We start from the raw sequence: 16399 nt of genomic DNA, 5'->3' as shown, positions 1-16399 counted from the left end.
AAAAATGATCAGTGGAAGGCAAGCTATTTATATTGCCATGTAGACTGCGTTATAATGAGATGGTAAGAAGCGGGGTGACTGTTAGGCTATATGTTTGACTCACATCAGTGATAAAATGGATCCTAATTGGTTCAAAAGTAATCTTCATGACCTAATTCAATGTCTGAAATCCTACCTCTAGCAGTCCATGCAGTGTTTTTGAAGCGAGAGCTCCTTTCTGCCATGTCATTTACATTTCCTCTGCTTCTGTATTCTTGTTACTGACTTTCTTATCTTCTCTTTCAGGAGCAAACTTGAAAGGTGTGGACATGGAGGGCAGCCAGATGACTGGAATTAACCTAAGAGTTGCTACACTGAAAAATGCTAAGCTGAAGAACTGCAACTTGCGGGGAGCAACACTGGCAGGGACCGACCTTGAGGTGAGGCCCACTTTGTGATTAATCTGCATTTGGTAAACCAGAAAGTCTCTATGTTTTAGTCACTGCTACTTGCAACCGTGAAATAACCAGCATAAACTGCAATAGAGGACAGTAACCTGTAGTGTATGTGTCACTAGTAGAACCAATCAACAGCACAGCATACTAGTAGGACTAAGGTATGATGTGTGATGTACACTGGTTCTGAAAAAGATTAGTTGAAAGTGGGCTAATATGTATACATTTATTTCATAATGTGCTTAATACTGGGTGGGAAATGTGAAATCTCCAGTGTAGGTCATAAGAACATTATCTTAGTGAGAGCCCCCCTTCCACATTTTTCAGAAAACAATAGTATACGATTAATGTAGGTTGAATTCCTTTTCACTGTCTGGGCACAGTTTTGGATATTTAAGTACCATTTGTGGTGTAACAAAGTAGCCTCTACAAAACAAGTAAATGCTGCAGCACAGATAATACCAAAGAAGTTTCCTTAAAAGGAATCTGGTGGAAATTCTGTGATTTTAGGTGGTCTGCTTTGTAAATCATAATTCTACAGAAAAGCGCACACTCTCTGAAGTATAATCAGACTGACAAGATTTAATAGCGTTTTCTTTCATTTCCAGGAAGACTTCAATTACTCTAACTCATGCTCGACATTGCTTTCTAAACTGTTTAGTCCAGCAGACAGTGTAGTGTTTAGATACCAGTAGGTAAGGCCCTTACTTCGGACTTGACTTGTATTCTATTCCCATTGGGTTTCCGAGGAACTGGTTATCCCAGGTTGAGATTTTACTGCCTTTCCACCACTTTCTGTCACTTGCTGTTGGTAATCTCTGATGCTTTCTTATGTTTTGACAGTAATTGTAACAGCTGTGCTACTGTGGCCCACAGTCTTCGATATAAATAGTTAAGACTCTTTGCAGAATTTGTATCAGAGCACTTATTTCCATACGTGACACTCATTTCACTAATGTCTGAAAGCCGAAAGGATGAATAATCCTGCAAAGGGGTTCCGAACATTACAGAATATAGATGTCTTTTGCAGGTGCTTTCACCCACTGAAATATGATAAAAAATATGTAAAACGGTGGCTGGGGGAGAAATATGCTTTCTATTTGATTTTACTGCAATTTAATTAACCACAAACCGTCACATCTTTTTCTAAAACGTTACTAGGGTGTTGATATTGTTAATAACTGCTCTCAGTTTGAAATTTCTCATTCCCTGAAGATGCAGTAAAGTGTTATACAGTTAAAAGTGAGCCTGTCATGTTTCTCTTTTTCAGAACTGTGACCTGTCTGGTTGTGACCTGCAAGAAGCCAATCTAAGGGGTTCGAACGTAAAAGGAGCTATCTTTGAGGAGATGTTGACACCTTTGCACATGTCGCAGAGTGTTCGATAATGTCGCTGTTGTCAGAAAAAAGAATTAACAAATACCTATTTTTTTATTTCTGCACTCTCACCATATGCAGCTCATCCAAACACGTAATTTTGACAGCACACAAATACCAGAGGACAGTATTTGAGTGATGTCCTGAAAGTTCTCTGACCTAAGGAGGTTCGGTACCCAGAGTCACGAGAGCTTTATCCATGTGGCTAAGCCACTGCAGTTTATAGTCTGTAGCTAATACCCTCTTTCTTCCAATTGACACAGTGTGACCTTTGGCAGTATCCCTTTTTACTCTTATGCTTCAGGTACTCTGCTTTGATGTAGGAGCGCTTAGAAGTGAGGTCTTGAAGGCTCTTTACTAGTGGTATACAATTATTACAAATAATAGCTGTGTATTGGTAAAACTAGTGGCTCCTAGGGACACCATTAGGAAGAGAGCTTTAAAATAACAAGCAGTGGATTCTATTTATAATGGACTGTCTGGGGATTTTGCATCAAGACAGCTCCCATATCTGTTCAAATAGTGTTTTAAGATACAACTTTTAGGCTACCTATTTCCTTTGGCTGACAGCACCCTACTATGAGACTATTTGAAATCTGCCATTATTCTCACTTAGAGGTGCACAGCTGAGTTGTGGTTTTAACAACTCTGTTCCATGTTTTGTAAAAATATAGCCTCTTCTCGCCATAAACCATGAAACTGCCTTCTCCACCTCTCGCTCTTTGGAACTGTTTTTATTTTTATTTCATAACATTTGTATACATGATGATATTAAAAATTCTTTTCATGCTTTTGTTTAGTGAGACTGAGGCAAAATGAGCCTTGTGTGGCCCAGGGATATCCTAAAACATAAATCCTCTTCTAAAACTATCAGGCCTCCATCCATGGCGAGACGGATTTGTTGTGTTGAAAAGCTAGATCAGCGCTAATTCTGTGTCGTGATGCCACCAAGTAGGATGTGCCTCTTGCGATCCTTATAAGCAGAATCCACTGTAAATAATAATTCCACACTCAAAACATTGTATTTATTGCCTTTAATCTCTGCTCTGAAAGGGTGTTTTTCCTCTTTGTGCCTTTTTTAAGAAGTGAGCGAGAAGAATGAGGATACACTTTTCAAGAAGAGTAATAATTGTGACTTTCGGGTACTCTGTGCTCCTGTTCTGGAATTTCTGGTAAGAACCAGTCACTTTCCTCCAGTCACTGCAGTACCACTATGCGCGTAGTATAGAAATTGCACTATGAAACTTAACCGAACTCTTCCAGCTCTCTGTGAATCTTCACCTCATTATCTCCCAAGGTGCAAGCTTGTGGTAAAGCACATATGTTCTACCATCATCACTTGAATTCCCACATCAGTAATTTGCACTTTGTGATTTTGGAAAGTTCATTATTCATGTGCCTTAGTTCCTCCACTGCAAGTGCAAACCTTTGGAGTTTTGGGTACTGTTCATTGAAACTATTTAAAACCTTGCAGATTGTGGTTAAAATGTATATGGTTTCCCCAACACTTATCCTTTCTTCGGGACTAATGGGGGCTGGTCACTATCTTTGAGGTTTTGTTGCATTCAGACCATAAACTGCTGGACCGGTCACCACCAAAATGGAGGAAGAGAGACTCGCGTAGGGCACTATCTTTTTATTTTATTTTTTTAAGTTGGTTCAGTGCTTATGCGATTTAAAGAAGTTTGTGTTTGGGAGTAGCTATAAGTAGATACAAAACTTGTCACCTGTTCCCCAGGTCTGGAACTCTTAACAGGTTCTATGGTGACTTGATAAAAACGCAAGTTAGTTCTCATTTCAGCCCCATATTTGCATTACAGGATGAAAACACAAAGTTAGCAATTATATTGTTTTCTTTTATTTTACATGAAGTAATGCATTGAGCTTTTCCACCTTTCTTAATGTTCCAATATCTGTACGTCATTGAAGTGAAGTCACTCAGTTGAGATATAGGTGTTGTGAACATTGCTGAAAGCAAAATGAAACACTATATCTCAATCCTCACGAGTGACATGTTGAAATGGGAAACTATCTCACAGTGCCTGACCACCGCGTATATCATGCACTTGTAAATCAGAAGTGGTGGGGTAAACTTTGTTCCTGGGATTGCATTGCAAACGGTTGTGTTTTTACTGTTGTAATTTATTATTATTATAAACTTATTATAGATAAAAGGTATAGGGGATTTGTAGACTTTTATAGAACATGCATTCCATGTATTCTCTAGCCATCTAGAAATGAAGATTGAGAAGTTTGTTTGTCCCATAGTTTAATATTGTGACCATTGACACTGAGCTTTTCTGTACAGGGGCTCCCCACTAATGTCAACCAGTGCTTCGTGCATTAGAGCCATCTTTCTGCCACTTGGTTTATAGAGTGAGAGAAATGCTGCAGATCAGCTTTGTGGGGAGAAGAAACACTTCAAGACTGATTATGCAAGGCAATCATAGGATTATTGAATTGCTTTGTCATTTTCTGGTTAACAACCACTTAAAATACAATTTGACCACTCATTCACGTGGAGTGACCACCACCGTGTATCTAAAGCTTCTTTGCCACTATGTCCTGATGACAAAAGGTGCATATCTAGTCAAAACCTTAATCCTGATAGTCAAAACTTGCATAAGCCAGAGTGTTTCATGTCCTGTGACAAGGTGCTGAGTAGATATTGAACCTTGGAATACATTGTAATAACAGAGTCTGTAATGTATTTTGAAGAGATCAAACAGCGTCCTGAAAACCTTGAGTGAGCTAAGTGTCATCAGACTCTCAAAGAAGCGAGGGGTACTGAAGATGGAAAGACTACTAAGTTGTTATCCTTGGGGAAGACCACCACCGCTAAGCATGATGGCCCTTCAGGAATCCCAGCGAGTGAGCCCAAGAAGCACAATCAACAAACACCTGTAGGGGACAGATCTTCAATTCTAGAAGAAGTCGTCAGCACAACATCAAAAGGAAGCTTTCGTCTTGCACAAAATAAGGCACAGATCTTTGAAATGAACACCAGAACTGCCCTTTAAAAAGTAAAGGATTCAGTGGCTTTGAGCTCCAATAAATCTATCATCAAAGATATAAAAATATCTACCTGTTAGACGCAAAAACAGCACACTATGCCAAAGTGTCATCAAGTTTTGAAAAAGTGTTTTAATGCTCGAAAGGAAGGCATCAAAACCTAATTTAAAAATACTTGTGTAAAGGAAAACTACGGCACTAAACAAGAACTTGCAAAAAGACTCCTGATCTATTCTGAAACAAAGGAAGAGACATATGACCAAGATTTATCTAAGACTTGCACATGAGGAAACTGCATACACAAATTATCTTTTTCTGTGAAGGAGAGTATCAGCTTCAAAATGAACTTGAGAGTTGTTTGCAAGACTTTACTCATAGTCCATGGATGAAATATCAAGCGTTAAAGAGGGTAGCTGCCAAATTTCACTTTGGGATAGAAACGGATAGTTCCTTTTTCAGTAGAAATTGTGAAACCAGTCTCATGTTTCTTATAACTCTGTGTATGCTGGCAAATGTGATAAAACAATCTAAAGTGATTTTGCAAACCCTGTTACAGTTCAGCCAAATAGCTCCAGAAATGCTTAAAAGCATAAGCCTGCAGCACAAGAGCTAGTTGATGTGCAACGCTTCTTAGAGGCTGATTCATTGATCATTACTATAACACAGAAGACATCTGTGACCCCTCGGCTCAATGGGGAACTTCCTTTAGACAAAGAAAACACAAGTGCTCACTATGATTGGCTTCTGTGTCACCACCATTGTGGTACATAGTATGAGAAATGCAGATTTTAATAAAATGCAGCAGATGTCAATAGGTTGAAATGGAGTGCATTATAGCCCATCTACCAGAGAGGTATTGCAAGAGAACAGAGAATAGTTCAAGAAGGCTAAACGATTAGCAGGGAAAGCTTGAAGACATGCCTTCATGTAGCAGAAACATCAGCCACACAGCATACCACTGGTCTCCTTCCTGAATGACAGTCTTTTTTAAGTGTGTTGCACTTTAGACTTGAAATTTAAGACCACAGTGAAAATTTACCTCACATAGGCACATCACTGTTTGGATGAATGGGGAATGATTCAGTAGACTGTAACTAATGCAACTGATGCATCAAGGTCTAGAAGTGTGGCATTAGTACTCTCACAGTATGCCAACAACATACATAAGTAGATGACATTTGTAAACAAATGGTACTTTCATGCACAGGATCAACTTTACTGGACAAAGTCCTTACAAAAGCAAAGAACTAATTTTGTCAAATGAGAGACTAAGAGGGTGTTAGATCAGTTGTTAATTTGCATTTATCACATCCACTTCCTCCATCACTCCAGAATTGTGAACAATGAGGCACATCCGAAAAGAAGAGAGAAATATTTCCCAAAGCAAACAAGTGCCAGGTACAGTAAGTAGTGGTTATTCACTCCACCAATTTGCTGCACAACCACCCAAAAACAAATGTGTCAAACAGGCATTTACCTTTACTGCTAGAGGAGGTCATCAAAGAAGTAACTCTGTCATCAGTACGTCTGTTAATGCAAAAAAGACATGCAGAGTCCAAGTATATTATTCCATATATTTCTTCATCAATATATGACACTTTGATCATCAGTGGAAGCGTCTTGGCACAGGACTAAGCTTTAAGATGACAACTTCACAATGTTATTCTGCTGGTCAAGACAACAGACCTTAAGGTTGTGTAATTCCGCATTCTAATGTGCTCTTGTCAGTAGAAATCCCTCGTGTTGATAATAGGTGCAATGTGTTACGAGTTTATATTTTGCCTTTTGCCATAATCCCCGCATGGAGTGCACATGAAGGGTTTTTATGGAGTTGCTGTACAACTCTGCACTGAAGACAGTAGAAGAGGAGTTTGCTTCCAAAAGGCCACTGCAGCATCACAAAGATAAAGAACCTTTGAAATCACCTAAGGTTTTAAGGTCATGCAAGCAAGTTACATATTACTGAAGTACGAGGCTTTTCTGGTGGTCTGGTGCTGGGAAAGACACCCACTAGGGAAACTGCCTATCCTGCACATCAAACGACCAGACTCTGCTGTCTTTGTATGTGAGGTAAAGTTATAAAATTGCTTCTGATGATGGCATCAGGCATTAATTTGTTTTCGGATAAGAGTTACATGAAACCATTGCAGGAGTGGCTGGCCATTCAATGGTCATGATCCCTGGAGGATTATTACGATCTAGCGGAGTGAATTGCAAAGGAAAAAATTGTGTTTGGTTCTAAACATTGTAAATTATAAGGCACTTGTCCTACTGCTCAAGTTCTGTGGGACACAGGATTGCGATGCACTGTTATATTTTAAACACAGAGGAAGACAAACTTTTTATCAGTTGAATGTGATAGCCTAAATATTTCAGCTGCAAAATCATGGCTGCAGAGTTTGTCCAAAATGAATAAAGTCAAATTGGGTTGTGTTTAAGGTACAGTGTGTATCTGAAAACCTTTTCATGCCCACTGCTGTTTCCACTGACTTGCCTCCCCGTTATTCTCAATAGTGGATATATGTAGGATATTTTAGGGCTCACAGTTCAGTACTGAGCTGCTGAATGAAAAATGTGGAATGGGAAGGTGAATTTGATGCAGCTTAAATGACTTTTTGTTCAAATATTGCACTTTCATTCTCATTGGGAAAGCACAACACAAGAATATTGTTAAAATCCTTCAAATAGCTTATTACTTAGGATTACTGTGTAGATATTAAAATCAGTGAAATACACACCATGAAATTCTTGTGTGCAGCATTGGTCCAGTGCAGATTCGCCTGCTGTCTCCCATGATAATGACATGCATATTAAGAGATGGGAACTTGACTTCAGGGAGTGATAACATATTTGTCAGTCTGTGCCAGTGGTACTCACAATCATTTTGACACATCACTGATATCACAGTTTGCTTATTACACATAGTGTGTGTGCATTTTTAATGGAGATACATATGTGTAAGCATTAAGGCACATGTGCAACCCCCAAACATTAATTTGTTTTTCTTCTTTGTGTAAAAAATGGATTCTGACTGGTAACTTGATGGCCATGAATGCTCTGCTCAAGAGAGGAAATGTCATATTCCAGTTTTAACCATTGTCTCAAATGGCCACCCATTGTGTTTGAATATGTACATTTTCACCGACTTCCTGCGCCTGCTTTGGAGACTTGCCTCCTGCCCCAGACTCGGAACTAAGGAGAACATTTTATTAATGAAGGGATAATTAAGCTTCTCCTTTACTCCAGAAGTCTTTTATTTTAAATAAAACCAAGTAGCAGTTCCTACCCTCTTTAAAGGATGGTTGGATCACTGAAGATGATCTCAGAAATTCTTTATCTTGATAGAATGTCACAAAAATGTACTTCTCAATATAAAACGTAAAGGGAATTCTTAGTATTGATCTCTGAAGCTTCAATTTTGTGCTTTTTCCCACAAAACTAAATAAAAATGTGTCACAAGAAGAGAAAAACTGTTATGCAGAAATTGCTTTCTATGCAATAGCATAATCTGCCACATCTTAGTGTACCCCTGCACTCTGGTGAATATACCAAAATGTGTATGGCACAACCATTTTAGAATACTGCACGTTTGGTGTCATGTCTTTTTCAAAGGTTAGTAAACAATTTGCTAATCGTGAAGAAGATAGCTACAAAGTTGAGTTCCTCTTATGTGCTGTTAAAAAGGTTTAACACAGCAGTTACATGTAAGGTCAAATTCCTCTTCTTATTGCAAACGTTTTAACACCTTATTGCCAGAGTCCTCAGCCAAAGAAGGCAAGCAAGACTACTTGAAGGATCCTAGCTAAAGCTTGCATTGCCTTTTGGCTCCTCACAATCATCCATGAAACCAGGTATGGTTCAGCATCACAGTTCTTCTAAAGACAGAACATCTTTGTGACAGTTAAATTAAATTTCACTTGTTTCGTAAACTATCCTACAGATTTGCTGCTTTTCCTAGTCCAAATTGTGTCGAACATTTCTAGCACTTAGTCCCAGCCATCTGTGACACTCTTCTTTATTGCCTGTACCCCAAAACTTCTCACTCTCTAAATAAACATTAAGAGTTTTACCGAAGACACACTTGTACCTTCCCATTACACAAGAATGGAAAATCAGAGCATAGGTCCCCTCACAACGGTGTTCCATGATGCATTTGTCCTACAGCCTTATTTGCTATTCACATGTCCAAATTGTATGCATATGTACAAATGCATAATTGTTAACGATATATAAAATGCAGATCAACGTTTTAGCATCATGCAGATCATGTTTTGACAATCTCCTTAAATGCTGCCACATGTCCTTCAGCATTTACACTCACTGAAAATCACATAAAGAACCTTGAAGCTCCCAATGCACAGTATGAAATACCTGCTATTCTCGGTATGTAAATCAGTTAACCTTAAGATTGCTTGCCTTTAAATGACAGTGTAATCCATAAGAACAAAAACATATTCAGTTACAGCCCTTGTGCACCCCCTTACCTCCCAAGTAGCCTTTACCTATATGCGCTGTATCCTTGCTTTTGTCTTTAGGAGAGCATGTTTTGTGAGCCAACCTCACTTTGTACTACGTTCTATAAAATGTTATTTATATATGTAAGTATTATGCATAAACAAATGTTATATTTCTTAAATCTGCAAAATGCAATATGAAGGCCTAAAGACTGTTACGTTCAAGAACCAAATAAACAGCCAAACTTGAAATGCAGGTGTATTGTTTTACCTCTTTTACTTTAGATCTATCTATGTATGTGAAAACTGTGTTCATGTCCTCTCTTTACGATGTCTCTAGTGATGGAAATGCCGTAGTTAGGCACAGTACCTTTTCACCATTATTTGTGAGTTTAATCATGCGTGGAGAACTAAGTCAGTATGTCCATGTCAACTTCATTAAAGGGGAAAGTCCACCCACAAAGATTTTTTGACCACGTTTTGACTATATTTGAATGATTCATTTCCCTAAAAGCTATTTGCAAGAGTAAAACACTACATGTTAAAATGTGCTGTTACTGATACAAAGTGCACCTTTTGCTACTAAATAAACTACTAGGAAAACATTTCGTATTAAAAAAAAAAACAATTCTAAGTTCATGTAAGTTTAAGGTTTTACAGCACAAAATTTGGCCTTGTGACAGTTAACTACATCTATCTTCCTACTAAACTTTTGTTCACTCTTAGTTTAGTCCACCAGATGGATGCTTTACTGTCTAGAATGTTTCCCCAACTTAATGCCTTGCTGTCTGCCATGTTTCCATAATTTAAGAATATTAATTATGACAAACATGGCTGCAGTGCTGACTGGTTCATCCTTCCGATACTTGATTGAGTGGCTCCCCAAAAAAATCAGACAAATATTTTATACAAATATATCTTGGCATATATAAGAAACCTTTAAAAAAAAAAAAAAAAAACAAGACCAGAAAATGATCAGCCTGAGATAGTCAACAAACCCCAAAGAAATCTAGCGTATTCACAATAATAGCAACCTATATGAAAACATGCATTTCCCTCATCATGTCCTAACCCAGACATATTCCATGCCAAAAATAGGCTGTCCAGGCTACCGCCATGGCTCATTAGTACTGGAATGGGGGGTGGATGTTATTCAAAGCACCCAACTCCCGTGGACAAGGTCATTTAAATTCGAGACCCTGGGAAGAATTTCTGGACGGTCAACCACCATGATTACTCGCCCCCCCTCTGCCTCTGCCCAAGTGAGAATACAATGTCTTTGGGGTTACCAGATATAAAACCTGAAGCAGGCCCCACTGCATCAGTCACTAATGACTTGAACACTTTTAATTCATTTGATTGCTGAAGAGGGGGTTCCCAATACTCAGCAAGTGAAACAACGTTAATCCCCTGCTTTAAAAAATATTCACAATTCTGAACCACAAAATTTGCAACAACTAAGGAGCTTTATGTGACTCTAGAGCGGGGGGCCGGCCTGGCGAATAGATAATCACATTAGTGATATCAGTACGTTTCACCAACTTTGGGGTATCAATCTCCGTAAAGGAGTTTAAGATAGAGCTTCTATTTACCATCAAATCAAAAAAAGATGACATAACACTTCGCCCTTCTGCGTCCTATGGCGCAAACCCATCGTGGGACTCCAAGATGGCTCGCTCACCCTTGGAGAAAAAGATTTTGCCTGAGAATTGAGGGTAGTGCAGGGGTTTAAGTTAGACACTACTGAGGGGCCATAATGAGCATTTCTCTTGCTGGGCTGGATAACCAACTGATCTCCTTTGATTGTCTCTCCTGCATGAAAATTTTTCCCTTGCAACCATCCAACCAGTTTACCATCATCCACTCTTCCCAACCCTGACAAAGAAGAGGAAGCCTCAGTTCCCAATTCCCTCCACCCCACTCCTGGAGGCACTAGCGTGGCATTCAGCATTGGAAGTGAGTCCCCTTGTGGGGCAATTAAAGGAGTAGAGGCAATAGCCATAGCTACTCCAGTTCTCCACTCCATCCTGTCAAGATCCATATGCGGTAAATACTGCACAATAGGCACTTTAGAGACACCATCTTCAATAGTGTGATTTGTAAGGCCCTGCGCCCCTGAACTGTTTGTGTCAAAGTATTTAGGAAAATGCAGGTTTTTTTTTTCTGTTTAGGAAATCTTACTTTTTTATTTTGTATTTTTCTAGTTATACCGTTCTGGTTCATTATAGGTACTTCCATCTTACCCTCCATCAGAGCTCCACACAACTTATCACCAGCCTCAGACACAGGGAGTGGCAATAAAGCTGGTGAATTGGCAGAAACCAGCCCCCAGTCCAACTGTGATGCTGATCCATTCCCTTTCACCAAATTTCTGGGGCCCTAACTTAACCCATTTTTAAAGAGTGGAAAGACCTCAATCTTTCCTTTGCCCGAGGGTAGCACTCGTCCAAATCCCCAAACAGCAAATTAAAACATAACTCTTCATTTTCAGGGGGCATATAATTCAGGGGTATACCAGCTTGCACAGAAACATTTAATCCTCCTGGGGGCACAACCATTTTATACTTTTGTTTAACAAAATTACTTTTAGCTGAACTGACTGTGGGCTTCTTCTGAGCAGAACCATACTTATTTACATTCTGCACCTCAACCAAATTTGCAGACATCATTTCCAGAACATGGTCAGAACTAATAGAGACAGAATAGAACATTCTATCTTTTCAATACAAAACAGTATATCCGATGGGGCACCCTCCCTACCATTAAGAGTATTCAATTGCGTACTCCGGAGGAAAACATCATCTAATTCAGAAAACAAATCCTTGAGAGAAGAAGATCTACAGTATAATGAGGATAAGGATGGTCTCAAAGAGCCAGTAGGGGGAATTGAGATTGATGTATCCCCCTCATTCAATGTTTTCTGGGAGGGACCACCAACCAAGCCCCCCCCCCCGTCCTCCCTAGACCAGGTCAATGTCTGGAAGATGGAAATCTGAAGAAAGGAAGGGATTGGCAATACAAGAAAAGAAAGAAAAAATATGAAGGGGACAAGCCCCCGCTCTAAGTGGTACAGACGACCCAAGTCTCGAACCTTAAGCCTCCACAGCAGTCTCAAGACCAGCAACACGTCCTCTGTATCTACCGTCCCACTAATCACTGCATGTGATGAATGCTCCCTACGTGGCCGGCCTGCCAACCCAGTAGGAACCAAGTAAACCAAGTAGCCGCCATGCTGCCACCACTGAACAAAGACACCTCCCTGGGGTGCCCCCCCCCCCCCAAGCAGCCGCCATGCTGCCACCACTGAACAAAGACACCTCCCTGGGGTGCCCCCCTTCCCCCCAAGCGATCACTCACTCTCGGCCACAACTCTTCAGCGCCTTTGTGTCCTTCACACTCATGGCTGCGGTGCTGTGGAGTTGATGGTGGTGGCCAGCTGCGGTGAAGACGTCCTTGCTTCCTGGCCCCTGCTCCAAGCTCCTCCAACGACATTGAGTACGTGCTATGCAACTTAGTGAAGGTAGAACCAAAGCAGATGATAAATTGGGAAGATCCTTTTGATTCTGACACTGTTATATTTGTTTGTTTGCTATCACTACTTTTGAGAATGTCTCAATAAACTGGTAACTTTCAGTTTACATCCCAGGTGTTTATTGCCCTTTTTAAAGATCATTTATTGGATGTTTTCAAAACGTGTACGTAATGCATTCAAGAAAAAAGTCTTGCATGGAGGCATAAAAAAGTAAACTCAGCAGTAGCCATATTTGATACTCTATCATGTCCTGATGCCAAAGTTTTGCTGCCAATACTGTCTTTATGTGCTAACCGCATACGTGTACGGTATTAGCAGTTCAATGCGGAAGGAAATAGGAGGGCAAGAGGATAGGACCAATCACACCGTTATAAGTAGGCATGCCTGCATCACCGCTGGCCCTCCCCCTGACCAGTCCCTTATGCTCCATCCAGGCTTCCCACGTTTTATGGACTTTCCCAGGCATACACTACTTTTGTACCACCATACAGCAATTCATATGTTACAACTATTCTTCTGTCGTCGGTGGAAGCGGGACCCCTCATTGCTGTGCTATCTCTTTTGCTATAGTCAGGCTCTGATTTATGCTATATTGTTTTATTTTTAATACCGGTTAGACCTGACAGCCTTAGGGTGGTCACCCCTAACTTTTTGCCTGCCTCCCTCCACTTTTTGGACACTGTTTTTGCTGGTTGAGGGACTCTGCGCACTTTACCACTGCTATCCAGTGCTAAAACATATGCTCTCTCCCTTAAAACATGGTGACATTGGTTCATACCCAGTTGGCTTATTTAATCTACTTGTAAGACCCCAGTAGAGTGCACTACATGTGCCTAGGGCCTGTAGATTAAATGCAACTAGTGGGCCTGCAGCACTGATTGTGCCACCCACATAAGTAGCCTCTTAACCATCCCTCAGACCTGCCATTGCAAGGCCTGGGTGTGCAGTTTCACTGCCACTTCGGCATTTAAAAGTACTTGCCAAGCCTTAAACTCCCCTTTTTCTACATATAAGGCACCCATAAGGTAGGCCCTAGGTAACCCATAGGGCAGGGTGCTATGTAGATTAAAGGCAGGACATATACCTGTGCAGTTTATATGTCCTGGTAGTGTAAAACTCCTAAATTCGTTTTACACTGCTGTGAGGCCTGTTCCTTTCATAGGATAGCATTAGGGCTACCCTCATATACTGTCTGAGTGGTAGATTCAGATCTGAAAGGAGTAACCAGGTCATATTTAGTATGGCCAGAATGGTAATAGAAAATCCTGCTTATTGGTGAAGGTGAATTTTTAATACTGCTGTTCTAGAAATGCCACTTTTAGAAAGTGAGTATTTCTCTACACTTAAATCCTTCTGTGCCTTACAGTCCACGTCTGGCTAGGTTAGTTGACAGCTGCCTTGTGCATTCCACTCAGACAAACCCCAAACACAGGATGCTCAGTCACACTTGCACACATCTGTATATTGAATGGGTCTTCCTGGGCTGGGAGGGTGGAGGGCCTGGCACTTACATGTCAAAGGACAGTAGCCTGCCCTCACACAAAGGACTGCCACACCCACTACTGGGACCCTGGCAGACAGGATGGAACTGAAAGGGGACCTTGTGCACTTGTAAGCCACTCTTTGAAGTATTTCCCACTTGAAAGGCACGTTTGGGTATTTAAGCAGGGTCTCTGACCCTACCAACTCAGAAAACCTGAACCAGAACCTGCAACCTGTCAAGAGGAACTGCCTGGCTGCCCAAAGGACTCACCAGACTGCTTTTCTGCAAAGGACTGCTGCCCTGCTGTTGCCCTGCTGCCTTGCTGTCCTCTGGCTCTGCTGTGAAGTGCTCTCCAAGGGCTTGGATAGAGCTTGCCTCCTGTTCCCTGAAGTCTCAGGACCACAAAGACTTCATTTCTGCAAAAGAACTCCTCGTGTGGCAAAAATCAACACATAGCCTGCAAAAACACGACACACAGCCTGCATCGCGGTGAGAAAATCACTGCACTTCGAAACAGATCGACGCAGCCCAACTTACGGAAGAGGAAAATGACGCAGCGCCAGCGTTGCGACCGGAAATTCGATGCACAGCTCACTGGATTGATGCAAAGCCGAGCCGGAATGACGCAGCCGGACTTCCTGAGAGGAATCTACGCAGTGCCTGCTGTGTGGCAGAAATTTCCACGCATTGCCCACTGGATCGACCCACCCCTGTGACTTCGTCCTGCACGCCCAGGATTTCAACGCATCGTCCCTGGGGCATCCAAAAACCCTGCAACCCGAAGAGGATCCCAGTCTATGCACCGGAAATCGATGCAAAGCCTGCCCTGCGTGAAAACTCGATGACGCATCGTCTATGTGTGCTGGAAAAATCGACACACACCTCCCCGTTTTCCACGTAACTGCTCCTCTGTGGTCCCATGTGGCGAATTTGAACACCTACCAGGTACTTTGTGCATGCAAGAGACATTTGTTGCTTCTTAAGAACTAAAAACTCTTTATATCATTTTCTAAGTGATATTCCAATGTGTACTTAGTGAGTCTTAATCGTTTTGACCTGCATTTAACCAGATAAATATTGTATATTTTTCTAAACACGGTGTGGCGTATTTTTGTGGTGTTCTACTGTTATTGCATGATTTATTGCACAAATACTTTACACATTGCCTTCTAAGTTAAGCCTGACTGCTCAGTGCCTAGCTACTAGAGGGTGGGCACAGGATAATTTGGATAGTGTGTGACTTACCCTGACTAGAGTGAGGGTCCTTGCTTGGACAGGGGGTAACCTGACTGCCAACCAAAGACCCCATTTCCAACAATACCTTTAAGGTGACTTGACGCTATAGAATAAATCTTTATAAACAAATCAGTGAGCCAGGGTCAATTGTGACTAAAGCCAAGTTTTTAACTCCTTCTGAAAACGTAATTCATCCCCGTTTTACACAGTGTAGCTGGATGTGAGATCTGCATTTTAGCAGCTGTAACAGAAAATAACTGGCCTCCAAGGTGTTTCTGCTTAACTTCGGGACCACCAGTTGGGATGCTTCACTGGATTCTAGATTTCTTCTAGCAAAGTAGTGGCTACATTTCTCATTGGGATAGGTGGGTCCCATGTCATAGAAAGCTCTGTGTACACAGCACAGTGACTTGCAGCTAATCTTCTGAGCATTTGGTGCAGTGCAGAAAATTTAGTACAGCAGATGAGAAGGCATGTAGTGGCTAACTCAGAGCACACTTGGCTGCAGCACTTTGCATGCACTAGAGCTGTGTCAGAAGTTCAGTGAGAGCCCATAAAAGAGAGCCTTGCAGTAGTTCAGTCAATGCAAAATTGTTGTCTCTGCCATCAACAAACACACAGAAAATGGAAGCAGCTGCAAACCTTTGCACAGAACACAAAGCAGAAAAATAGCGGGTGGCAGAAAAGTGATTAACCTGTTTGGAGAGGGATAGGTTTGTACCCAGCATGAAGCCACGGTTCTGTATCACCTTTGGAGGGACGGGGGTACTGGTCCAAGACAAAAGCAAAAAATCCAGAGGACATGGATTAGCAATCCTTTTGTTGGTGAACCACAGCACCTCTGTTTTCTAAGTACTGCATTTCAAATCGTT

At 41.1% G+C, this 16399-nt stretch overlaps 1 protein-coding gene across 4 annotated transcripts in view; it reads left to right on the top strand.

Annotated features, from left to right (window-relative positions):
• The window catches only part of KCTD9 (potassium channel tetramerization domain containing 9), a 137313-nt gene extending 127785 nt beyond the window's left edge, over positions 1–9528 (top strand). For 2 of the 4 annotated variants that reach the window (XM_069214144.1, XM_069214146.1), the window contains 3 exons: positions 286–419; positions 1705–1750; positions 2894–3175. In XM_069214144.1, coding sequence (XP_069070245.1) covers positions 286–419; positions 1705–1750; positions 2894–3033 — 320 coding nt within the window. In that variant the 3' untranslated portion in view covers positions 3034–3175. Of the gene's footprint in view, positions 1–285; positions 420–1704; positions 1960–2893; positions 3176–4118 lie in introns of those variants that run through there. The other 2 variants (XM_069214145.1, XM_069214143.1) reach the window with 2 other exon arrangements.
• Positions 9529–16399: the final 6871 nt, after the last annotated feature.

The sequence above is a fragment of the Pleurodeles waltl genome, chromosome 11, assembly GCF_031143425.1.
Source record: "Pleurodeles waltl isolate 20211129_DDA chromosome 11, aPleWal1.hap1.20221129, whole genome shotgun sequence".
Taxonomy (NCBI): Eukaryota; Metazoa; Chordata; class Amphibia; order Caudata; family Salamandridae; genus Pleurodeles; species Pleurodeles waltl.
Note: the sequence above shows the minus strand (reverse complement) of the source record. Positions and strands in the feature narration are given on the sequence as shown.